This window comes from Haplochromis burtoni, unplaced genomic scaffold, assembly GCF_018398535.1.
Source record: "Haplochromis burtoni strain Fernald_Lab_line unplaced genomic scaffold, NCSU_Asbu1 Contig_43, whole genome shotgun sequence".
Lineage (NCBI taxonomy): Eukaryota > Metazoa > Chordata > Actinopteri > Cichliformes > Cichlidae > Haplochromis > Haplochromis burtoni.
Window position 1 is genome coordinate 2,095,070 of NW_024582404.1, and position 26,275 is coordinate 2,121,344.

The following is a 26,275-nucleotide window of genomic DNA, read 5'->3' on the forward strand; positions in this document are numbered from 1 at the left end:
CATGTATAATGACAAATATAAATGTGAAAAATCCTGCTTCTATTTTTGTGGCACATTTGTATAACTACTGATGAATCTGTTGTCACACAGTCTTTAGCAGTTTGCACCCATCACAACCAATCCATGTGAAAGAATCTAAAAATAAAGTTAAATAAATAAATACATACATAAGCAAGCAATAAAACATTTAAAAGATATCAGATCTGCTTAATTATCAAGGATGTTTTGTTCTTCTTATCTGGGCTGCTCCCTTTAGGGGACACGACAGTGGGTCACTTGCCTCCATCTCATCCTCTCCTTGGCATCCTCCTCTGTGTGCCGCCAGCCCTCTGCATGTTCTCACTACATCCTTGAATCTCCTCTGTGGTCTCTAGATTATTTGACCTGAGCATTTTCAGCTCTGCCACTCAGTTGTGCCACCATCTCCTAACCATACATCACAGCAGGTCTTACTAATATGTTAATCATCCCTTGCACTTGTTTTTCTATAATTCAGTCATGAATGATGACAAATATTATTTTAATATTTTAAAATTTTTACTGCTGCATCACAACTGACCAAAACCTGGTTCTGCCAGAGTTTTCTTCCTGATAAAAGTGTGCTTATCCTCCCCACCTTCACCAAGTATTGCTAATAGGGGGAGTTTATGGTTGTTTCTCTCTATTATTTTTAACGTCATTAACGTAAAGCATGAAGTGCTTTAAGGTGATTCCGTTGTGCATTAGTGCTATATGAATAACATTTAATTAAAAAATAAAAACATTTTGAAAAAAATAAAAATAATAATAAAAACACAACAACAGTTGTAACAGTTATTAGCCAGATTATTATACTTATAAAATCCACTAACACAAATAATAAAATAAAGACTTGAGATGTCCACATGGCCAAGTCAACTGCTTTCTGAAAGCTGCATTCATGTCGTAATTTCTATTGTGATTTCTAAAAAAAGGTTCTCCTGTCAGATACCATATTGAAACTAAGAAAAAGTAAACCAAAGCTGAAGATTTTTTTAACCATACAATAGAATTATGTCGAAAGAGCAGCGTCCTGCCCTTGAAATAGACCTTTATTGTGAAAATCCAAACCGGATATTGAGAATGTGAAACTTAACTATCATTTTCACATTCTCGAGCGCTGCCCTTGACTGTCACCGACCCACGTGAGTGTGTTCATTTACAGGTTATCGTGATGCTAAGCCGGTAGTTAGCTAAGCTAACCGACTACATTAAGAGAAACCCGGTCTCACACCGTCCGGGCGCCTCATTTCTTTTGCAGAACAAACTGTCTGTTATTGACCTGACTTCCGGCTTGGTTCGGCTATGATGTCCTGCAGCGGTAAATCTCTGTGGTTTTTACTGCGGCGGTGTGTCGCAGTCAGACAGCTAACGGTACCGACAGCTTCACGCATGTGCGGCTTCACTCAGCAGCGAACTTTGACTTCGGCGGCCCGGACAGCCTGTCTCCAGAGACTGTACGAGCTGCAGCCCGCAGTTAGAAGCAGCCAGAGCCGCTTCTGTACTAAGGTTAGTCTCAGAGCAGCCCCGCGTGGTTTAGCATGTGTTTGGGTCACAGAGGCAACTAGAGACGGTTAAAGACCGAGAAGATACTTTAAAACTGCTCTGAAGATGCTTCTAGAAGAGTTTATTAACGCCACGGGCGTATGTTTTGGTTGGGGAGCATCAGACACTTAAATTCGTGCTTTTTATCAACTTTCATCTAGAAATGTGTCCCTTATATGCGAAACTCCAGGACAGAAATATCCCTGTTCATGTAAAGGAAAGCACTTGTACCAAACCCACTCTGGCAGGGGCTAGTGTGGGGGTTCCTTAGTTCTGGCGTAGGAGAGCAGTGGAGGAAATGACTGTCAGAAAAAAAAAATAAGTAATTTCTAATGTGAGCTATTTCTCTGTGGTCTGGCTATGGTCAGTTGACCTGAGCTGGTTCTGAGGTTTACCACCTGCCTTCTACAGTACATACAATTATTCTACCTGAGCTTTCGTGGCTGCTTTCCGACTCCTAGTCACTATAAAGCTGCTATAATTGTGGGATTTGACAGGTGTTACTGAAGAGCAGCATCAACTTGAATTGATGACTACATGGTCCTTCTAGCAGCATGTCGTTGTCATTGAAACACATCCAGGCACTTATTTGGGCAGCTATCCTGAAGCATTATCTAAATTAACTTTCATTTCCCTTTCACTAAAAGGGGTATAAAAACTGTATGTACAGAACCCCAAAAGACTGATTCTGGTCATCTTAACGTAGAGTTTTCATTGGGAGAAACGTTTTGTCACTCATCCAAATGACGTCTACCACCACTGTTTCTTTCACCACTGTTTCTTTCACCACTGTTTCTTTCACCACTGTTTCTTTCACCACTGTTTCTTTCACCACTGTTTCTTTCTCAAAAATGTTCCTTTAATTTTTTTTCACTGCAGCATCTCTTTCATATAATACAGTTGATCGTGGTGCAGGTAGGACCTAACCTAGCAGTGACCAGAAAGATGCAAATACAGAAGTGACAAAGTCCTTTACAATATAAAATCACATACAGTTAAAATTGTATCAGTGGATAAAACAAGCATGTATGATCATTTCCATTTCACACTGATATATTGATTTAATTGACTCTACATCTTCCAGACAGGAGGAACCTATGAGGATGACTACCCACCTCTGCCGGCCTATCATCCTGAATCAGAACCAGAGTCCAGGGAGGTTTACATCGTGCAGGTGAAAGGTCTCCCATGGTCCTGCACCACTCAGGACCTTCTGCAGTTCTTCTCAGGTGGGAGTCTGAGGAGTGGCACACCTTTACTTTGTAACTACACAGTATATGAATAAATTAAATGAGATTATTATTTTTTGCAATTACCATGTACCAGAGTGTAGGATACGTGATGGGGTGAAAGGCATCCACTTGACTTTGGACAGGCTGGGGAGGCCGTCAGGACGAGCCTTCATCGAGATGGAGCACGAGGAGGACGTCAGCAAAGCACTGGAGAAGCACCGGCAGTACCTCGGCCCACGATACGTTGAAGGTTTGTTCCAAACGGGAAGTCCTTGACAAAGACTGATGAAGGAAAACTCAGTTCAGTTTCAGGGTCCTGACAACAGACATTTATTTATAATAAATAAGAAGCAGTCATGTTGGCTTAACTCACAAGAACACATTCTCCTGTCCTGTCTCAGTGTATGAAGTGACGAACGGTGACGCTGAAGTCATCCTGAAGAAAGCCACCCAGCCTCTAGGAGCTGATGGCGTGGTGCTGCTCAGAGGGCTCCCCTTCACCTGCACTGAGGATGACATTGTCCACTTCTTTTCAGGTACACTGTTTTGCTACAGTATGGGACTCTTGTCAGTGCAAACTCAGTAGATTTAGTTGCAAAAAACCCCAAATAAATGTTAGCTATTGAATGTAAGTAGAGCTTGGTAATGATTTTGGTTTCTTATTAGTCTGAAGACAAGAAAACGAAAGTAAAATTCTCAGCGTCTGTGGCTAAATAAAATGTTATCACTTACTGTCTTGGCAGTGTCCTGCTTAATTTTTTTTTTTTTTTTTTAATAAATTCATGCATGATTTGGTAAACTTGGTAAATCACATTCGTAGGATTCATTTGTTTCACCTCCCAACGTGAGCAGCTGAGCACACGGCTTTCAGTTAGAAAACTGGCACTGAGCCTTTTGAAAAGGGGAAAGTATGAAAGGGGAAAAGAATTATAACTACTTTATCTTAACAAGCTGTGTTTCACAGGTTTGGAGATAATGGCGAACGGGATCACCATGGTCACAGACTCCAGGGGAAGAAAGTCTGGAGTGGCTTATGTGCAGTTCACGTCTCAGGAAGCAGCTGATGAAGCGCTGCAGAGAGACCGAGAGATCATAGGGAGCAGGTGGGAAGCTTCACTGACTCTCGAATTCACCTGGATGTTTCTCTGGTGACCAAGAAGTGCCCTCTTTTATTTTTTTGTCATGTTTGTTGCTTCTTGTGCTGTTTCTAATATCTGCAGATACATCGAGGTGTTTCCCAGCAGAAGAGATGAGATTCACTCGACCTGGAGGAAGAGAACGAGTCCATTTCCGTCTCAGTCCAGGCCTCAGTCAGTGGACAGGAGTGGTGAGGAATTTTAATTGGAATTGGAAAAACGTGCAAATCTTACACTTAAAATATGAATATAAACATAAAACAAATAAAAAGAAGCACAGCAGGAGTGGCTACAACAAAACATTTGTGATGTGGCTCTGCAAAATATCATATTTAACATTGTTTTGAAAAGAGGCTCAAAGGCTTCGGTGTCTCATTTAGCCAAACACCCTCTCGCCTCACATCCTCTCCTCAAATCTCTGGTGGGAATAAAGCGTGTTTTATGGTTCTGGAAATACGTCTGCCTGTGTACACGTGTTAGTTTGACCAGTGTTTCCCAGTGAACTCTGCTCTAGCTCCTTTCCCAATCCCAGCCTACTTGTCGATCAGTCGGCATTCGGTAGACGGATACATTTATGGGAAAATAAATGACACTTAAGATGTGACAAGACAAGTTTAGGATGTAACGAACAGGTAACACAGAGAGGGGTTAAAACTCTTCATGTGGACAACTCTTACACGTGCCAATTCAATGTTATAAACCATATTTAAAAAAAGACTTTCTTGTTCTTTACAGGGTAGAAAGCATTTAAATGACCTGACATATACAACGCAGTTGGCGCCCTCTATGGGTTCAATACGGTGCAACAGGTGCTGGTAGTGGCCCGTCCCTCTGGCGTGTTAATTCTGCTACCCTGATAAAGACTCATCGGGGGAGGGGGGTGTAGATTAAATGTATTTCAGTGTCACTGTCACATTCCTTTCCCAGCATGTGTCATGTGAATGTTCTGACATACATTTCAAGCTTTAACAGCTCCAGTGAATATTTGATGATGTTTCAGCCATTTGTGGAAGTTCAAGCCCAAATGATACATGAGCCTGGTTAACAGACAGCAGTGTAATGGGTCCTGTTTTAGCCCCTGAAAACAGATCACCTGCTTCGCCTCCTCCGTCACTTCACCTTCAGAGCTCCACCGTACCGCTACACTACATCCACGTGAGGGGACTTCCTTTCCAGGCTTCTGGGGAAGACATAGTGAAGGTAAAGCTGTTCACGTGTTGAGACAATGAAGCTGGGTTTGGTGATTTCACGTGTCGGTGTTTCTCTCTCGCAGTTCTTCTATCCTCTGGCCGTGTGTAAGATCCTGATCGAATGTGGTCCCGACGGCAGGCCGAGCGGAGAGGCTGACGTTTACTTCCACTGCCACAGAGACGCCGTGGCCGCCATGTCCAAAGACAGGATGAACATAGGTGAGCCCGTTGGTGAGCTTTTCATAGCGGTGTTTATTTTTGCTTTTAGTTCAACTCTTTACCAGGACAGCAGCTGTCGGTTATTTTAGTAATCGAGTAATTTATCAACTAATTGAGTAATCGGATAAGAAATACTTTTGTCTTATAAATGAGCAATAATACATAGATGAGTTCAGAATGAACTTCTCATTGATTTCCATTTTAGAAACTTGAATGTTTTAAAGTTTAACTGCATACAACATCTGTCAAAACCCCGAAATAAACTCTTTGATCGTACGCCTCGTATTAAAATTACATTTAAAACATTTTTAAATGCAAAACTCTGGAAATGATCTCGAGTCAAATGTCAAACTTGAATGAAATGAGATATAGATGCAATCTAAACTAAGGCATAAAAACGTTATCTTTACTCCGTCTTCTTGGAAAACCTTCTGACGTTAATAGGAGGCAAGTTTTTGTGCTGCTGAAAACAGATGTTATATTAATAATAATTCAGCGTCCAAACCAACAACCCTCAGGTCAGCGAGCTTAATGGCCCTCGTGCATTTTTATGGGATTGTGAAAAAAGCTTTTGTTTTTACATGTTTAAATATTACAATAATTGATTAACACAGTATTTGATATCGTTTCTCTTTCAATATGAAAAATGTTACGAAAGTATTGAAATTAATGTGGTCTAGTACACCCCATGCCCCCCTTTTCTCTCTCCTGAATGTCTGTGATAATGTCGTAAATCAGAAAAACAAGAATAATTTGAGTCTTCTCTGCTCTTTATATATTTTTCTGTGATCCAAATAATATTGGCCTAAATGTCTAAAGCGTGTCTTTGCTGCTTACTGATCGGTGGCATATTGACTTTGTTTGGTTCTTCTCTTTCAGGCGAGCGATACATCGAGTTATTTCTCAACTCTGTTGCAGACGGTGACGGCAGGTAGGAAACACATCTACCATCAGTTAATTTAGTTTTAAAAGAGACCAAGTTATGTGGAGTGGCCCTATTTGTGTAAACCAATAATTACTAGAGTCCAACAGAGTGCCGTTTCCTTTTTCTGAGAAAATATTTGGTCTCAAAGTCTTGGAGAGGAAAGGATGTAAATGTGTCGTAGACAAAGTGCTCTGAGGTCCGTACAACGATCCTTCCCTCTTCTTGTTTCTTATTCATGGACGGATCGACTGATTTTACATGTAAAACTAATATTAGAAAATATAAAGAGGTTAAACACGTATTACTGAGCGTAACCCAGCTGCTCCAGAGAAAAACTTAAGCTGCCTTGACTGAGCGCGTTTTGTTTTTTCCTCTTCTGCAGGTGAACGTTGACACACAGGATTCCTATATTTATTTTCCAGCCTGACGTGGACATCGAATAAACATTCCTGGTGTCAAAGACAAAGCAGTCCATCTTTATTTAATCAAATGTAATATTCCTGTAATGCTTTTTTGATTTTATTCTGGAGGTTTGCATCTCCACTTTAAAATGAAAGAAAGAGGCGAACACTTGTAAATGCTCATGTTTATTGTAAGCCAAGAAGCTGTTCCACTTCACCTGTTAATCATCATCAGCCACAAAAAAAAAAAATAAAGATTTAGTTTTTAAATCAACAGAACATAAGTTATAAACCTGTCTTCACTTTACCTCAGCCAGGCAGAGCCGTGCATCAAAAGTGCTGAAACACATTCAGTTTATCCAGAGCAAAAAGCCTTCGGTCTAAAAATGTATGATTCACCTGCTACAGTTTAAAACACACCAGCCTCAGATGTGACTTCATGCTACATGACTGATTTTAAGCCTTTTTGTTAATGACACTTCTAATACACAACAGCAGGAAAGAAAAAGCAGCTTTGTGACCTTAAGAATCAGGTGATCATTTGCAAAATACATTTATTATTTCTCATTACATGAAACGAGCTGAGCTTAGCATAAAGAAGGGAAACGAGTGCCGACTAACACAACGTTGCAAAAATGAAACACTGCATCTAAAGCTCCCCGCGCTGACGGGAGCAGCTGTTCCTGAACAGAGCACCGGGACTGAAATGTGCAAACCTTCGATCAAAACTCTGATCTTGCTGTTTTCTTCCTTGTTGAGGTTGAGTCTCCATGAACGGCTTTAAATTGGTCTCCAATTTTAAAGCTTTACCAATATTAAGACAAGAGACAAACTCAGCGTCTAAAATAGTTCCAAAGATGAAGAATTTAATGGTGACACTGATTTTTATTGTGAATGACTTTGAATCAATGTCCAAGTTTCCAGCACACGACACTGGAAACTCAAATTGGCATGTTGACCTCTTATGGTGGATTTGGTTATTTATGCTAATACTCCAACAGCCATATTTAAGCAAATAGAGACAAAATAGATACCAGCGTTTTCATCTTTTATCTCTGAAAGCAGGGAATAATCATAACTGCTTCTAAGTCTCACACAACATCGTTGTGGATTTTTGGTGATCTGATTTTTCATTCCAGTTTATAATTCCCAGAATCCGCTCCACTCTGGAAATAAACACTTTAACTTTTTAAAAAAAAAAAATTTTTTTTATATATATTGCATGAATTTTTTTATTTTATTTAAAACAGTCTTTAAGGAAGTAATGACACACATGACAGCATTTGGTCATTTTGTTGACCGAGTTTGTCAGGATTTTCCCTGAATGTGACGCCAGTTTAATCACAAAAGTGCATAAAGGTACGAGTAACTCCGTATCCTGATCTCTGAATCGAAACACCTTGAATTCCAGTTTTTCCTTTTTTATCTGTTAACACTGGGGATAAAAATGTCAGTTAAACTTTTCATCACTTAGTGTCCATAAATGAGATGATTTTTATTTATTTGTTTAAATCCAGCCATGTGAGGGAGAGCAAGTTTAGCTTAAAAGTGCCGACAGAAGCCTAAATCACCAACACGAACCAGAAAAGGAAGATAAATGGCGTCAGCTGTTTTTATTTTAAGGAAACGCGCGCGTACACACGTACACACACACACACGTACACACACACACACGTACACAGTGATTCCTAGGATGTCTCAGGAAGTTGGGATTTTTTGGTTTTTAGGTGCCATTGTTACACTCGCGCGTCTCTGCTGTGTGTGATGATTGTGGGTTCATGTTGGTGATGAAGCGTATTGTTGGAGTAACAGCGAGTAGCAGGCGATGCAGACCGTCTCTGGGAGAATGGAGGAAGGTAAAGGCAGCTCTTTGGACACGCAGCTCTCACAGAAAACGCCGCTGCAGTTCTTACACTGTTTCTGCAGAGAAGAAGAAAAACTCCATTAAAGGAAACCACAGCTGGGGACACGAGTTCTCCTCCATTCTGCTCATTTACAGCGCCTTATTTTTACTTTTTGGTTCTATGAGAGTAGCTTTGCATGACTCACAGATCATATTCATCTCATATGCATATTCATATGCATCTTTGGTGCAGTCCACGTTAGCTCTCCATTCAGCACACACCCTGAGGGCCAGAACCGGCCAATCAAAGACTCTGCTTCAGCCTTCTAAAGCCTGACCATAGATCATTGATTGGTCTGAGATCGGGGCAGTTTACTGACCACTGATCCAAAATGCTGACTGACTATCTGTGAGTCTTAATAATCACTTTGCCCTTTGAGATGATCATGCTGATCTTTGATGTGGGCAGTCCTTAAAAAGTGTGGGGACAAGAGGAGTTCTACCTCCTGTGGTCAGCCTGTAGACGGATGAAATGGGAATGGATCCCCCACAATCAGGATTTGAACCAGACTATTTGCATATGTTTGATATTTTTTTTGATACAGAAAATAAGTTTTGGAACAGCCGTAACAGCTTTAGGAAGTTCAACCCAAGAAAAACAGGAGTCAACTATTTAAAGAAGCTGTAAACTTTCAATGCCAAACAGAAAAATATTCTTGATAACTCAAGTTCAAAATGATCCTCAGTAATTTGTACCTTTGTCTTGAGGAGGGAGTCGGCCTGCTCACACATCGTACACATGGAAGGCTCGCTGATCTCCAAGAACGACTCCTGAGGAAGAACAACAAAAAGAAATAAATGCATGAGTCTCTGAACAGTGCAAAGGCACACTGCCATCAGTACATGCTGACTGCTTCAGCATCCACTTATTAAAAGGCCAAACTTTCACACAGGTAAAAAGTCAAATCTCACCTGCTCATCCTCGTGGTGGGACAGGGACCTTCAAAGTTAAAGACGGGACATAAAAAAGTGAATTATTTTTCCATAAATGTCACTTTATTTTCTGAAACTCTGCGATACCTACAGGCTGGTATTGTCCTCCGGGCCACTCTGGAACTGGTCTTTCTCCTTCACTGACGGGGATTCTGGGAGTTGCTGTTAAGAACACAGTCATAAGCCACCAAACCACAGCTGACAGCTGTTCGTCGGACATATCGTTAATGTGAGAATCCACGTACTGTTGGTACATCCTCTGGTTGTCTCCTGTTGGTCCGCGGAGTGCTGGACTGAGGTACCGAGGAGGCACTGAGGTGATGCTCGCTCTTTCGATCGCGACCTTTTCTCAGCTCACGCTCCAGATTAGACCTGAAACAGCAAAATAAGCCAAAGAATAGAAACGTATAGTTCAGTGACGACAGTAATTAATAAACATATCTGGAGCAGAAAAAGGAACAACGTTTATGGTAAAGGGGAACCTCCAAGAGGTAGGAACGCCCAATGTTACAGTAGAAATAAGCAGGCAGCTTTGATTAACAGCCGTGCATCCAGCAGTTTCCTGCCAGGCCTCTGACCGGTGTTTGTCCCTTCGTCAGGTAGAACCTGCATGTTATACGTCCTGTGTAACTGAAATCTGTGTGAAACGTCGCTACTCAAAACTTGTAGAAACCACTCTCTGTATCGATGTGGTTTGATGGGCTACAGATCGTTAGTATTTGTACGTTTCTATGGTTACAAATGCGCTGTGATGAAATTTTAAAAGATCTCAATGAGAGCACTGAGACCACAGTTAGAGTCTGACTGGTTTAACAAAGAAAGACTGATAAAATAGAAAGGAGTATTAGGGCCACATTAAGAAAAAAAAAGTTCATTTTCAGCATAAATTCAAAATGTGGATTTGCCAACTGCCACGGCTCACAGCTTCTACAAAACGCCTCGTGTAGATGAGGTAGTGAAATCGTACTTCAGAATCTGTTTCAGTAATAAGGAAGCGATTTGTCCTCTTCCTCTTTGTTTTGGTCATCTCAGTGTTTCAGATGGAGCAGGAGTAGTGAGGCGCCAGACTTTACCTTTGCTTCCTCAGCTGCTCCACCTCCACCTGCAGACTCTCGATTTTGTCTCCAAAGTCCTGCTTGAAGAGCCGGTTCGCCTCTAAAGCCAGGTCCCTCTCCTTCTCCGCCTGCTTGCATCTGGTTTGGGGTGAGCGGGTTAACATAAACTCATGGAAAAATAAAAATGTGATGAAGGGAAACGTGGCTGGGAAGAGAGATCAACTCAAACTAAAATGTAAGAGCAACCTGGGACACTGTGACCAAAGACCATGAAGCAGACTCTGTTTGTTTAGCGTTTTATTAGCCTAATGATTACTACAGTTGACACCAAACTTATGTTCACATACAATTTTAAATTATTCATTAATTTTGCCCCTTCCTTCTTCTGCGCTGGACGTTCGACTTCAACAAACCCCTCTGATATCTGGCGCCACACGCCACTTCTCTCTGTCGGTTGAGAATATCTGACAGCCTCAGGTTTGAGGACGACTCACATTACAGCAACTGTCAAGTATTCAGCATGGGTTTATTGGCACATCAGTCCATCAGGCACCTCTACTCATCTTATGTCTGACTAAAGCATTACCGGGGCAGTTTTTAGAAACGGAAATCTGAAGTAGAAATCTGATGCGGCGAACACATCTGGCAGAAAACACGAGGATTAAGGGGCTGCTAAAGGATCCATTCAGTCCACACTAAAAGCTGATGCTGGAGCGCCGCTGCAGGAGGTTGTAAGAAGATGGTTTTTATTTTGTAACAACAAAGGAGCATCGTACAGAAAAGATAACATCCTAGTTTGGTTATTTCTATATTAGGCAGGGTTGTATGTTTGTTTTCAGACTCGTGAAAGCAGGCAGCTACTGCTGCAGCTGCAGCAGCTTCCCCGCTGCAGAGTTCAGGCTCCGGGCCTGCTTCGCCAAATGTTTGTCACTGATTTTTTTTCAAAACAACAGACGAACAAATGATGGAAAAAATTAAAGAAAAAGAAAGTGAAGAGAGAGAAAATGCATCCATGAACATAAGACATGTCATCTGGAAGCACCAAATGCATATCGTGCTGTAATAATAAACTAGCCTCACCTGGTCTCCAGCTGTTTTATGGTCCCTGACATCTGGTTCATTTTCTCCTCCATGCGAACGATGATCTCACTCTTCTGTTTCGAGCTGGCATCGGCACTCTGCAGAAGATGATCCAAACTAGTCAACTGATGTCTTTCCTTCATATACACTCAGATTTGTGTGAAAAGATATTTTTGGGATCTAATCCTCCACCTGCTCGTCATCCCTAGAACAGCAGGTGGAGGATTGGGATTAGGCGGCTGTGAAGACCAGGATAGGGGTCCGAAAAAGGAAGGACAGGTGGACGGATGAAATATCTGATAAATGCGACCATCCCTAGTTGATAAGACGGCAAGAAATCCAAATTAAGAGACTAAACTCAGAGCACAAGTGAAGATCACCTGTGCACCTTTTAATCTGAGGCCAGATTGAAAACCTTTTCCGCCTAATGTTTTCCAGTAAACTAATTGCTATCGTCCATTTTATTCTTGCTTTGTGGAACAGTTTCAGTCTTCTTACAGTTAAGCAGACCTTTGAACTTTCTCATTGAAGTGGCCTCCTCTTTTCTGCCTTAACTGAAAAAAAAAAAAGCCAAGTTCTTACTGTCAGTCAGTATCTACTGCTGACTGCAAGTTATTCTAGACAGGAAGTGATGCTTTATCATTTCACAGAGAGCTAATAGTGAAATTAAACACCTACAAGTTTCTGGGAAAAGCTGAAATCTACGAGTGAAGCCCTGAGAGACAAAAGTGGATGTGAGCCTTTTAAAAGCAGTGTCCTCATAATCAGACATGAGAAGCACCGCCTCACCTGTGACTTGTGCATTAGCTGTTGGTTGATGGCACGAAGGTCTTCCAGCTGCTGTCTGAGCTCCACCAGAGCGTCCTGCTTCTCACAGACGTCTTTCTCCAGCATCTTCATGGACAGCTCCATCTCCTGCTTCATCCCGATCTGCACCTCCAGCTCCTTCTCCACATCCTGCACACAAGTCAGACTTTGTCAGTTAGAAAAATATAAGCAGGAATGTCATAATTAAACTCTAAATGGACTGAATTTGGACTGGGCTGACTGTCTTTCTCCACATAAGCTTTGTTGTATTTCTGTGTAAATGGCAGCTAAAAATGAACACACTAAACAGGCCAAGCACATTTGTTACTATTAACTACAAACTTTGTCAGCAGATGACACGGCTACATGTATAATCTCTCGCTGGTATCAACGCCTCAGCAGACTTAAAGCTACACAAAGACTGTCAAACAGCTGAAACGCACCAGTCGAAGCAAAGTTTCCTCTTTGAGCTGCTTGCGTGTTTCCCCCAGCGCTTGTCCGTCTGCTGCTGAATCACTTCTTAATGCCTGAAGAAAAAAGGAACGCTTGCTTTTACTACAAATTTCCAAATGCTCGAGTCAGCTGCTGCATAAACTGGCAGATAAGCAGCGTTCACCTTTCTGGACTCCAGCTGATACGAGCTCTCCTCCTTTACTCTCTCCACGTCTTCTTGTAAAGTGATGATCCTGTTATTCGCCACTGCGAGCTGCAAGGACAGAAATCAACAAAGCAGCTTGGTAAACAGGAAGTCCCTGCAGCCGGGCTAAAAACATGTAAGGCTGACATTTAAAGACAGTTTTTGAAGATGATCACTGTGAGACTCGCCTCTTCTGTCAGCTTCGTGTTGGACTTTTCCAGAGCGTCCACTTTGGCCTGCAGGTTATTTACCGACGCGCTGTAAACAGGCAGAAAGCAGGTGAGTCACCGAGCTCGCCAAGGTGAGGAGAGCAAAGTGAGCGTACCACCCCGACAAACCTTAAATGTCTGTTCAGCTCCTCCACGTAGTTCTTCTGATCGAGAATCGCTGTGATCTGACCGTCCCTGAAAACGCACAAAGAGAAACGTGCAGTTAGCCGTCAGGCACACAAACACACAGCAACACAAACAAAACAATAGAAATCTGACAGAAAATCTCATTCTAGTGCAGTACTTTTAAACTGTTGAGGCTGAAATGTGTTTCAGGCATGGAACGGAAATCTTTTTCAATATTCAAGTTTAAAGGAAAAGGACATTGGAAAAATATGGTCCGAAGTCTGGGGCTCAATCCAGCCGTCCAAATAAAAGAAGACTTTCTGTTAATTAAGTTCAAGACAAATGGCTGTCAGTCGACAGAGGTAGGAGTGAAGCAAAAACAAAACACACGCTCCGATTACAGGCCCACAGCTACTGCTGATGGGACTAGAGGAGCCAGGACTCACCCCTCCACGCTCTTGCTGCTGTGTCCACCGTCTTTTAGGTACATGGAGAAATCGATCACCCCAACCTGCAGATGTTTTAAGAAAAAGGCAAAAAACAAATGACAGGAGCCATCCTCGTATGTAAAACAATTCAAAGTATGTGTGTAGAGTCTGCAGGCTGAAATATTTTAGTCTCCAAGCTCAGGCGGATATGAACAAAGAGCTGCAGCATTCCTCACAGTCACTCTGGACTCCCAACCTGAGAGCTGAACATCCTGACTGACAAGCTGTGAGCTGCTGAAACAAGAACAACCTGAAGCTGCACTGCTCAACATTTTAATGTTTATGAAGCAGAGCGGGGACACAGGCCTCAGAGCCCAAAACACGGAGCCCCTTTACATTGCTCTTAATTCAGTTGTGCTGCTGCTGTGTAAAGGAAACATCGCTGTACTTCATATTTAAATGATCTGAACAGATGGTTTAACTCAGGGTGGGCAACTCCAGGCCTCGAGGGCCGGTGTCCTGCAGGTTTTAGATGTGTCCTTGATCCATCACAGCTGATTTAAATGGCTAAATGACCTCCTCAACATGTCTTGAAGTTCTCCAGAGGCCTGGATATGAACTAATCATTTGATTCAGGCGTGTTGACCCAGGGTGAGATCTAAAACCTGCAGGAGACCTGGAGTTCCCCACGCCTGGTTTAACGAAAGGCTTTTGTTGGCATTTTTAAGGGAAAATACTGACTGTAGGGAAAAAACGAAACTCATTAGTGAGAGTTCAAATATACAGACATATAAATGCCATCTGGCCAAAATTTGAATGCCAAACAAACTTCATTCAATAATTCTAAATAACCACACCACAGTGTAGACACTGTCTGCACCACATCTGCCAAATCTGGACCAAACCCGGCCGACACAGACCAGATTTTTAAGACCGATACCATACAGGTATTTGGTGATTTTAAAATGATATTCTAATGCATGGAACATTTTTTGTCTTTCAGAAAAATGAAAACATAAACAGATCTCCCAAACATTTATTCGTTTACTCTTTCTAGCCAGTACACACCACATGCTTCAATCGTTGAAAGAGGCCACTTTAGACATTTACAAATAAAATGATGGATTATTTCCCTTTAACATGCACTTGTATCATGTCAGGTTGTTGGCGTTATTGCAGAAAATAACAAGCTATTTTACACATGTCATAAAGTCCATGTCTGGCCTTTGATGCGATCAGTGAAACTGAATTTGACGTGCTTGTTCTACATGGGCTGAGAGAAAACGATGCCACACCAGGGAGTGTGATGACTTTTCCTCTGCCTTACTTCTCATTTAGTTTGAGCTGCTCTAAGTGGAGTTAGAGGTGAAGGTGAAAGCAGACTAACCTGCGAGTCCAAGTCCTCTCCCTTCATACACAGATTGGCATCGATGACATTTAATCCAACCAGAAGCCCGGCGATGACGGCGCCTTCCTCCTCCATCATCAACGCGTTTGGCTCGTAAAATTCACTACAGAGAAGAGACAGAAAGGGCTACAACGTCAGGCGGAAGGGTTTTAGGTTTGTATAAAATACTACCGGAGCCAAAAACAAACAAAAAACCCCAATCCAAAACAAAAACTGCAGATCCTCAGATGGCCACTTGAGACAGGCTACACGGTGGGGTCAGGGGCTGAGGGATGGAACCAGGCCCAGCTGATGCCAAAGTCCAAGAACAGGCATTACTAATACAAACTGACTGATTACACACCTTAAACACACTTTGATTAAAACAGCTCGCAATCTGGATTTAGGGAGCTCATTAAGATAAAACACCTTGATAGGACGCTGATTTTTTTACCACAGTGTAAAGTTCAAAGTTGAACCTGCAGGTTCAAAAGCTTGTTGTTGAAAATTCAAAACCTTTAACAAATGGCATAAAAATAATGAATGCACTAAAATGAGGATTTACATGATCCATGTCATGCAGACAGAGTGTGGTATGAGCTGTGGGACAACATTGTCTCCTTTCATAAAGGATGCTTCACTGCATCCTCTGGATAGGAGATCATATGAAGGAAGCACTGAAGCATCCTTCTTAAAAAAAGACTTTGACCAGCTGCTATTATTTCAGGGTCAGGTGAACTATCTGACTGCTCCACTGGCTGATATAAGATGTGCAGCGAGTGCACCGCAAACTCCTGACCCACCATTCTGGAGCCGGACTCTCATCCTCCCGAGCCAACTGACCAGACGGTAAACTGAACACGGGATTATAATGGTGACATTGGAGGGAAACTAAGAAGACAGAATCTACATGTAGATTTATGTAGTAGCGTTTACATAAAACAGCACAGCCAGTAATACAAGCTGCTGTCTGGGCCTCAACACCTGTCTGTCCGTGACTGAGTTTGACCACAGCCAGCTTTGATCGAGGTGATAACTGCTCTAAGCAACCAGGTTTGCTTCGTTATTAAAGGTTAAAGTTGTGCATTATCAGGAGTGTGGCAGCTTAAACATACAGGTGAATGAAGACTGTGCTGCAAGCTGCCTGCTTGCCTCCTCATCTGCTAAGTGAACTGAACCCTTCCTTCATATTTGTGGTGTTTTTGCCTTCTGGAGAAGTTTAATGCAATTACCTGATAAACTATAATCATTTGTTATAATTAATGACTGTACTGCCAACTGATAGATGTTGTGGCTGCAGTGGTCAACAAGAGACACCACATTCATCTGTTCACATAAAGTCTTCGCCTCTGTGAATATTACGATCCAAACACACCTGAGCAGGTCCTTTCTGTTGATGATGGTCTTCATATAGTCTGAGAGCTTCTTCTGCATTAAGGCCAGTCGTAACCAGGCGCGTCCTCTTCCTAGAGGAGTTCTGGTATCAAACATGGGAAGAGTGAGATTTGCACACACTAACAGCCTTTACAAGATTAAAGCAGCTAGAAAAGAAGCTCCAGCCACGTTCTGGCATTGTTTAAAGCTCAGATGACATAATTAAAATCCAAGCAGAAGAGCCTTTTTTTGTAGGAAACTTTGAACAAACTCACTTGAGCCCGGGCAGGTCTTTTACGCTGGCAGTGATCTCTCCTGCCTCAGGCGTCAGCTTCTCAACCAACTCCAATGGTCCCCAGAAGGACTTGTTCTGCCCCAGGAAGGTCTTCTTAGCTGAAGATTGACAGACAACGATGAGACGGACAGACTGAGAGCGTGCATACAGAAAGAGCAAAAACACACTGGCCTCAATACAGTTAAAAGGAAACTAAAGCAGGAGTTTAAGACTAAATATTCCTTACAGCTATGTCAGCTGTACATTTTAATCTCTCCCATCTCACTGTCAAAAACTGTAAGGAGTTATAAAAGACAACACGAATGCAGTTTTTACTTTTCAGCCCGTGTTTCAGACAGTGCTCCATCACGACAAAGAACTGCTGCAGCGGTGCATAGTCAGAGTCAAGCGTGCGTCCCAGGTTGAGCGCAGACTCGATCAGGCCCTTGATGCTCAGTTTGGCCATGTTCATCAAGTTAAGCCTCTCGATTGCGATGGGATCCTTGGGATCTAAAAGACGGAGAAAAGGAAACAGACTTATAATTCTCACCTTCAGAATTTAACAGCACAAATAAATCAGGAACTAAACTCGTTTGAAAGTCAGCTCTGTATTTCTTAAACAGAAATTTTAAAAAAGTCAGTTTCCAGGAAGGTGAAATAAAGAATACACAGCAAGACAACAAAGACAATCATTACAAATAGCTAAAAGAAGACAAACTCCAGGACTTACTGTGAAAAACCTTGTAAATCTGAAGATTATATACAGTTTTAATATAAAACTATAAAATGTGTCTGCCAGAGAAATAGTCTCAATTAAGAGAATGTGAAAGTTTAATACAGTCCACTCGTTCTGCACGCCTGATCTATTATTTATGTCAGCATTTAACACAGAGAGGTTTTTAGTGGAGGTGCTCTATGCTGCCCTGCAGATTTGTTTACATTATTAATACAGTTACACATTTAAAGTTTACATTAGCATGTTCATCTTATTCTCTAACGCAAAATGTAAACAAATTAGCAGAGATCCTCAGCATGCTGGTATTAAACTGTATAAATTTGTATTATAATGTTAATGCTGAAAGTAAAATAGAAAATTGTAGAAAACTGGGAAAAAAATTGAGGCAACTAAACAACGAGACCCTGAGAAATACTGAGCTGGTTCAGGAGGACGGCGGCTTATCTGGGTATTTTATAGCAGTTACTGGTCTGCTTGATTAAAACCATTTTCTCCACCATCTCTATCTGGTGTTTTCCTTTGCAGCGACAGAAACAAAGAGCCAAGCTTTGTCATTTATCGTTGGGTTTTTTCCCCCCATGTGTCAATCTGAATTGTTTAAAAAAAGAAGAAGAAGAAAGTGTCCATCTTTTATAACGCTTTCAGTGGAAACTACAGATCCATAAGCTTCCACCTCTGAAAAGTGACGCCGACGCTTTAGCTCCTTAAAGCTGCATTCTTCCTAATGCAGCCAGCAGGGGGCGATACCAGCGGCTGTAATAAGGTCGTTGACTCTGTACGTGTCTGTAGGAAAACAACCTTCCTTTATCTTTCTTTCTCTAACAACCTTATGGGATATATCACAAGTTTCAGGTCTTAGTAAATACAACATGAAGTTCATTTGTTTTAATGTTACAATGAAGACTTAAAAAGGTGGCTAAAGCAGAGCTGATAAGTGTGCAGTGTCCCTCAGCTTCAGATCCAGCCCTCACTTGTTACCTCCAGTTTTTAAAACCACCAAGAGCGGTGGTGGAATCACATGGCAGGATCTCGCCAACCAATATGTGACGTCACGCTGGCTACATCCATCTTTTTACACAGTCTATAATAATAATAATAATAATAATAATAATAATAATAATAATAATAATAAACATATCATGAACAGTTATTATACAATAAAAAATATTATGTGCATATGTTTAAAATATAAGATGTCCTGTATCTGTCCCTGTGGATCTGAATCAGTCTGTTTGAGAAAATGTTCAACAGGATGGAAATGATTAAATTAAGCCATGTGGATAAACTGTATGAACATTAAAATAAATACTGCCACGTCTCCCATAAAAAGGTTTGACACTACCAGTGCTATGATAGATTTAAGCAACAAACTTGTGCATGTTGTCGTTATCAATAACAAGAACCTCAGAAACCTTTGCAAAGTGAGTGAAGAGGAGAGAGAACTAAAGCCTAAAGCAGATGTTTCTGTTGTCTGTTAATGGGCTTCTGTAATGTCATTAAAGTGGACTCTTCAGCGGTGTAGGCTGAAAGCTGCAGCGCTTCATTTGCCAACTGAACTGCCTACGAGTGCCTGCCAGCTGGCCTGCTCGTGCTGAGAGTAGGTGTGGCAGTTTTAAAACAATAAAAACAGAGCACACAGTTATAGATATCTGTTTACAGTCAGGCTTGTGTTTGCTGCCAAATCTATAATTGGCTGCACTCCGCTTTGTCAGTGGGAGAAACTAAATGAAAATCATCAGCACACAAACATGTTTGTTCTGTGCAACTGGGATCTTCTGTAAGGAGCAACAGCTACCAAGTACTTGAAGCCTCCCAGCAGGACCTGGCTGCTTTGTTGTCCGCCCCTGGCTTATTTATAAGTGGCGTCATCCTGCTGCGTAACCCTCAATGAAATCAAACCCGTCGTGACACAGCTCACACCGTTCACCAGGTGAAATATGTTGCTTCTGGTGTCCGCGATGCACACCACCACGCCCTAACACATATCGCACTGTGCTCACAAACACTTCCTCAAACGCTGAGCTAATCTGTCACGTTACCTTCATGGACCGGCTCGGGGTCTGGCGTGAGCGAGATGTCGTTGAGCTCGCGGAGGCACAGCCACTCGCCATCGACAGAGACGCGAAAGTTGCACAGATAAATGGTCTCCCTGGCAGCCTGGGTGATCTTGTCTGTGGTGGGAGTCGGGGTTTCGCTCTGAGGCGTCAGATCAGACATGATGACTCAGCTTGTGCGAGGCAAAACCAACACCACCGAAGGGGAAAAGGGAGGGGGGAGGTACAAAAGATGCAGGAGCTTTGCGTTCCAACAGCCAGAGAAGGCCAGAAAAACAAGAGGATGAAAGATGAAAAGAGATTCAGAGGAAGAAACAAAAAGGACAAGACGGGAAAGGCCCACAGCAGCCTTCAGCAGGTGTTAGAAAGGGTGCTCCTCCTCTTTATGCATGCATCCTCCTCTCCTCCTTGCTACAACTGAGTGAAACAGGCTGCTGTCTGTGCCTTCTACTCCTCCACCGCCTCCTCCTCTTCAGCCTCTTGTTATCGCCTTTTGTGCCGACTGGGGATTTAAAATGCAACAGAGAGCACCGTGCTGAAAAATCACAGCCCTCCTCCGGTCAGCTTAGCACCGGTTCTCTGTGATTGGACTGCCTGCGCACCGCAGTGAATGCACTGGGTGGGTGTTGACCAAGATGGCTGACGGCAGCGCTGGGTACAGCAACACATTGTCACGTGAGCAGATGGTGCATGCGTAAAAAAAAAAGAAGCTAAAATAAGGGGGGGAGGGGGGTCCCCGGAGTAACCAACCAAGGCTAATGATGCAGCAGAGGGCCTGTGTCTCTCTGAAGCATCAACAACATCCCCCCTCCTCCCAGTCTCGAACACAGGCCTGTCAGCTGGCTGCAGCAGAAAAACAGCAGCAGCAGTGAGCATGAAGGGCAATAAGGCCAAAGGTCCCAGATGTAAGCGGGGGCCATCTATTTTTTAAATCCCCCACCCATTTTGGTACAGCTTCCCTGGGCCTAACACCTTAAACATAGAGCTGGATATTGACAATCAGATCATCTTTAGAGGATGACACTCCGTGCCATCAGAGGACAACAAAAATAAATGTGACAAATTTAATTGAGAAAGTTTTCACTTTTTTTTTTTTAATCGATTGCTTTGTTTGTCTGAAACGAACCTCTGTTTTCTCTTAGAAAATAACACCATGTGTTCAGTATGATACATAGTCAAAAACTGCAGTTGCTCTAATGTTCACATGAGGTTAGAAAAGTGAGTCAATCCTCACAGATGTGTTAAAACCTCCAGTTTTACAGCAGAAACAAACATGTTTATAGCATGTACAGTAAACAGCTTAGTTTCCATATTGTAACAACTTTATGGGGACGATTATTTTATACGCTTTCTACTTCGATTGACAGCCATCTGATCACAGGTGACTACAGCGTAACCAAACTGAACCTCTCTACCATGTTGCATTGGTATTTTGGGGGCAGCTTAAAGATGCTAAGGCACATAGTGCACAGAGGTCGCCAACTTTCTCCAGAGTTAATCGGTAGGACCTCAAACTTCACGTTTCTTCAGATTAGATCAAGAGCAGTGCACACAGAGCTTCGTGGAATGTGTTTACATCCCTGAGCAGCTGCATCCAAGCCTTATATCACCGAGTGATATAAGATGCAGTGGTATAAAGGATACTACTAGACTCTAGTGGATTGGGCACATTTTCTCTGGAGTGGTGAATCACACTTCTCCGTCTGGCATTGCGATGGATGAGTCTGGGTTTGGTGGTTGCCAGGAAAGTGGTACTTGTCTGACTGTAATGGGCCAAGTGTAAAGTTTAGAGGTGTTTCTATGATTATGCCGGGGGCTGTTTTTCAGAAGCTGGACTTGGCCCAAAGGAACTCTTAGCGCTTCAGCATACCGAGACATTTAGGAAAACTTCATGCTCTCTGCATTTTGGGAACAGTTTGGGGAACGCCCTTTCCTGTTCCAGCATGAATGCACACCACTGCACAATGCAAGGTCCACAAAGACATGAATGAGAGAGTTTGGTGTAGAAGAACTTGACTGGCCTGCACTGAGTCCTGACCTCAACCTGATAGGACACCTTTGGGATGAATTAGAGGGGAGACTGTGAGACCACCATCAAAAATCCCCATAAACACTCCTAAACCTTGTGGAAAACCTTAGAAGAGTTCCAGCTTTTATAGCTGCAAAGGGTGGGCCAACATAGTATTAAAGCCTATGAATTAAGAATAGGATGCTACTCAAGTTTTATACTGTAACGTTATGGACAGACATTACTGACCTATTGCCTTCATTTATTTAAGGTCTCTCTGCAAGAGCTTTGGAAACTAAAAGTAAAAAGGATCTATATATCTTAAATGCCACAGAGACCTGTGTGCTGATAGAGAATGAAGATGTGAAAGCAAACAGGTATTTTAACAACAGGTTAACTCTGTCACGACCAACGACAGGATCAGTCAAAGACTCAATACCTCAGGAAGGTTTCTAACTGAATTAAGTGACCCTAAAGTATCTGCAGCCAGAATAAGAGCTATAAGACATACATCCACTCCTTTTAAGAGTTCCTGTAAATACTAAAGAAAGGTGTCTGAATGCTTCCTTTATTACCTCCTTTAACAGAGGACACAGGACACACTGGACAATCCCTTTATGAAAGGAAAGTACACAACACCACCCAGAAGCTCACCACAGCACACAAAATTAAATCATCAACATGAGCCTTAAGTGATGCTCATCATGTTAATAAATATTAACAGTACAGAGAACCAAAGAGTGGAATACCGACTCCGGGTTGGGGATGGGATGTACCTTCCAGTGGAGGAGCTCAAATATCTCGATCGTCTTGTTAATGAGTGAGGGAGGAACAAAGCAGGACGTTGAAAGATGGACTGATGCAACATCACCAGTGTTGTGGATATGAACGTGAAAGCGTAGCTGTGAATTCACTGGTAGAGCTACATCCCCCCCTGACCTATAACCACCAGCTTTAGATAGCGATTGAAAAGGTGCCTTAGCTCTCCCTTAGAGACGGGGTTAGGAGCTTGGTCATTCAGAAAAGGTTCAAAGTTGAGGCACGTCCCACTGAGAGGCGACCAAGGGGGATAATGGAGAGATTATGTCTCTCATTTAGCTTGGGGATGTCTCAGTGCCCCCCAGAACAGCTAAAGGAGGTTGCTGGGGAGAAAGAAGGCTACTGCACCCGTGACCCAGACCCAGATAAGTATCAGAAGTTGGATGGAAGGATTTGGAAAGTTTTCATCCTTTTTATTATTTAATTCGGACATTGGGAAGGAAGTGATAGTTTTCTTCTGTATTAATTGCATGAAAGACGACACAAAGACACTAGAGGAGGTATCAAAGATGAGCCATCTGCAGTACATCTTTGAGGCATAGTTTCAACACAGCAGACCCATGTAAACAACACTCACTGTCACAGTATTAAACAGCCTGGTGTGAGGGCAGCTGGATTCTCTGAGCGATCTTATTTTCCTTAAAAACTCCTTAGGAATTCTACTTTTTTTTCAAGTGGTTAGGAAAGGAGCCAGGAGGTCACTTTCTGCAGCTCCAAATCAGATAAATGATAAATCTATACAACAATAATAACCAGCAGCAAGGTGAGTCAACCAAGCCTGTCAAAACACATGACACATGTTGACACATTAGCCGAGAAACAACACAGAAGAACACACAGCGGCTTTTACTTTGCAGACAGAAATCTGAGGCTGAGAGTCAACAATCATGTGATGTAGCTTATCCTCTCCCCAGCTTTAGCTCCGATAACTCCTGGTACTTTACTGAGTTCATGTGTCAGCAAGGTGTTTGTTTACGGACGCTGGAAAGTTAGCCAACAATGCTAGCAGCACAAACTGCAGCGTTACAGTTGGTATTCTCAGTGTATTAGGAAGCTAGTGTTAGCTGTCAGGGAAAGGTGTACTTTTTGAAGTTGGTCAGCACTTACTTCGTCGCCTCGATTCGATTCGTTCAATCTGGAAGTCATACTGTCGAAGGGGAGCGGGCGGCAGCGATCCAGCCTTTGCGAAGCGCAGGTTGGACGAGTTTAAAGCCTCCTTGAAGTAAATCACTGAGGTCGGGGAGAGAGTTTCGTCCGGGCTGTCAGTGTGTCCGTTTTCATCGGAGGAGTTTTGTTTGTCGGAACTTTCTGGAGAAGACCGCAGAGGAAGATCTCCCGGCGGCATATCCCGCTCCGCCATCCTCTCTTCGGTCAAATTCGTCTCATGTGACCGGGGAAGGGGGGCTGTCGGGCAGTACCAAGCTAGTTAGCTGCGGTTAGCTTCTGCAGACATGCACTGAGGTGATTAGCAACAGCTGGATAGTGACTCACTTGCCAGCAAAGCCTCTCTAGTAATCACTCCGCCTTTCGTCCTGTCCACCACGGCCTCTCCATGACCCGGAAATAGCCAAGCCTCAGCATTTTGGTCAGATTTGTTGCCAATTTCGCGAGAGTTTAGGCGCTGTGTCAGCTGTCTTTTACATGCACAGAGCCCATACACGAAGCAAGATTTGACACCAGCAGCAGAAGCACGACTGGGAACGTCCTCCTATGTTTCCCATGATACATTGCGAAACATGTCGCATTAAAGGAGCCTCTTCTGTGCTCTATTTTTATCTTAGTGGGTTAAAAATGGACCCTGCAAGCATTTAGGTGTATAAATAGCGCAGTTTGTTGTAGAAGATAAAAAGTAAACTGTCATTTTCCCCACTAACAAAGACTTTAGCTAACACTGATGTGGCAGCTAAAACCTAAAAACACAAAAGCTGGATTATAGCTGAAAGCTGTACAGTGGTTCAAATGATGAATGAATGAATCACAGAAAGAAAAACCTTCCACATATTTTATATATTTTCTTAAAATGCTTCTACTGTTTAGAACAAGCAATAGTCATATGGTGCTTTATAAATACAAATAATAATAGTAATAGCTTGGAAAGAAAAGCAACTTAGACTTAGAACTGAAGAAGCTTCTCGGATGAGAGGTGAAACGTCTTCAAGCAACTCAAAGAAGTCCAGACGCTTTTCTTTCCAAGCTCCTTAGACTACGATGACCTGGATGACTGAGAACCTTCACAGAGAATAATAGTAATAAATAATAGCATGATACACTATTTTGCTAAGCCACTTTAATGTTATCTAATATTTGGTACCCTGTTTTTACTACACTCAGCCATTTTAATATTGTTTCGCTGTTCTGTTGAATGTGAGATAATTCTGCTTTAGTAATATATTTGTTTAAATTTTTGACTTAATTTATCTTGATTTTCAGATTAGATTTTACCTTATTTTTTTCATATTTTGGTTCATTTTTATTTAGCTCCATACTTTCTATTTAGCTTCTGTAACAAATTTTTAAAAAATCCAACTTTGGGTACATTTTGGGATACATAAACTACATTTTATCTTATATTATCTTAAACTTGTTGAAGGTTGTATCCCAGTGAAAATGTGTAAATAAGCAGAATGCATTGCGGAGTAATATGTGGGCATAACTGTGTGAGCTTTGTAAAGGAATCCATCACAAAGAATTAAAAGGAAATTAAAAGAAAAGATTAATTTACAATAACCGTCAGGTAATTAAGAAACAAACCGCTCCATGCCAAAAGTCTGAGCTCTAAATTTAGGATCTAAGTTTATCGTGAGGATGTTTTGCTAGTTCTCATACAAAGAAAGGTGAGCACTGTTACATGTGATACCCATAACTGACAACAGGAGGAGACTAGGGACCAATAAAACTGCCAGGCTGATAGTTACCAGAGACTGGAGAATATAAAAGATATTCCTCATCACCAGGGATTTAATCTGGATCAGAATGATCTGAATTAAGAAAGCTGCATCTTGCAGTCCAGATAATCAATCAATTCTTGGTTTTTCAAAACAATTTGCAGATGCAAGCGATTCCAGATTCCAAATGAGTTTAAAACACCAAAAACATAGCCAGAAACATAAAGATTATGGATATTAAATTTAGCAATAGGATGGATCACACCATTCATGTCCCCTGTGTAGTGTCATTGGGCAGGCTATAAAATGATAGTTTCTGCGGTACTTTGAAGCTGATATTTGCATAACCTGCTCGAGCCTGTTCTTTACATGGCTAAGAAACAACATACCTCAGTCAGGATTTAGTGCTTTTGGGGGCTTTTAGAATTCTCAGTCAGTATATTTGATTTCTATTTGGGTTTTATTGTTATTCTAGTGTTTGAAGTTTTTCTGTTTATTGAACTTTGGATTCTGGTTTTGGTTTCCTTACATTTTTAGCAGACTGAGTTTTATTTCTGGTAATAATATGAAGTGTTTGACCCCTGCTTTTGGTTTATGGTTGTTCTAGCCATGACTCTCACTTTTGTAGTTTTGTGTTTTGGTTCAAGTTGATTTTTATTGGTTTCAGTTCTTCACGCCTCATTTCTGTGGTAACATCTCAGTTCTCCTGTGTTCCTTGCTAAGTACTGCTATTAATGTCTGTGTTACTTCTCTTCTGTGTTGCTTTAAAACCGATGGTGATCCAGCTTTGATCTGATTATTACCCCAAACTTCAAAAAATAATGACCTTCCACTTAGGGCTGCTCGATTATGGCAAAAATGATAATCACGATTATTTTCACTGAAATTGAGATC

At 42.0% G+C, this 26,275-nt stretch overlaps 2 protein-coding genes across 6 annotated transcripts; one reads left to right on the plus strand and one right to left on the minus strand.

Annotated features, from left to right (window-relative positions):
• The first annotated feature begins 1,087 nt into the window (after positions 1–1,087).
• On the plus strand, positions 1,088–7,315 carry grsf1 (G-rich RNA sequence binding factor 1). Its single transcript, XM_005921933.3, has 11 exons — positions 1,088–1,163; positions 1,280–1,527; positions 2,648–2,792; positions 2,890–3,045; positions 3,197–3,331; positions 3,760–3,898; positions 4,016–4,122; positions 5,007–5,131; positions 5,205–5,340; positions 6,220–6,271; positions 6,648–7,315. Exons 2-11 carry the CDS (start codon positions 1,324–1,326, stop codon positions 6,649–6,651), a joined length of 1,203 nt encoding a protein of 400 aa, XP_005921995.1. The 5' UTR covers positions 1,088–1,163; positions 1,280–1,323; the 3' UTR covers positions 6,652–7,315.
• Positions 7,316–7,863: 548 nt separating this feature from the next.
• On the minus strand, positions 7,864–24,205 carry rufy3 (RUN and FYVE domain containing 3). Of its 5 annotated transcripts, XM_005921935.3 has the most exons (19): positions 23,988–24,205; positions 23,604–23,900; positions 17,216–17,389; positions 16,881–16,998; positions 16,607–16,708; positions 15,232–15,355; positions 13,863–13,927; positions 13,420–13,485; positions 13,270–13,339; positions 13,061–13,150; positions 12,888–12,971; positions 12,427–12,594; positions 11,638–11,735; positions 10,576–10,695; positions 9,748–9,874; positions 9,594–9,664; positions 9,482–9,509; positions 9,266–9,340; positions 7,864–8,586 (listed from the first exon to the last, which is right to left on the minus strand). In XM_005921935.3, the coding sequence occupies exons 2-19, from the start codon at positions 23,854–23,856 to the stop codon at positions 8,443–8,445; spliced, it is 1,977 nt and encodes a 658-aa protein (XP_005921997.1). In that variant the 5' UTR covers positions 23,857–23,900; positions 23,988–24,205; the 3' UTR covers positions 7,864–8,442. The 5 variants fall into 5 exon arrangements, with proteins under 5 accessions (XP_005921997.1, XP_005921996.1, XP_005921998.1 ...); XM_005921934.3 differs by having other exon boundaries at positions 23,604–24,205; XM_005921936.3 differs by lacking the exons at positions 23,604–23,900; positions 23,988–24,205 and adding an exon at positions 19,655–20,358.
• Positions 24,206–26,275: the final 2,070 nt, after the last annotated feature.

Bases quoted from the DNA above. Each gene is read 5' to 3' on its own strand.
- grsf1 (XM_005921933.3), top strand. From the start codon at position 1,324: ATGATGTCCTGCAGCGGTAAATCTCTGTGGTTTTTACTGCGGCGGTGT. The intron at 5,132-5,204 runs GTAAAGCTGTTC...TCTCTCTCGCAG, and splicing joins CTGGGGAAGACATAGTGAAG to TTCTTCTATCCTCTGGCCGT. The intron at 5,341-6,219 runs GTGAGCCCGTTG...CTTCTCTTTCAG, and splicing joins CAAAGACAGGATGAACATAG to GCGAGCGATACATCGAGTTA.
- rufy3 (XM_005921935.3), bottom strand. From the start codon at position 23,856: ATGGCGGAGCGGGATATGCCGCCGGGAGATCTTCCTCTGCGGTCTTCT. The intron at 13,151-13,269 runs GCGAGTCTCACA...CTGTCCTTGCAG, and splicing joins ACACGAAGCTGACAGAAGAG to CTCGCAGTGGCGAATAACAG. The intron at 9,665-9,747 runs GTACGTGGATTC...TGTTCTTAACAG, and splicing joins AACCAGAGGATGTACCAACA to CAACTCCCAGAATCCCCGTC.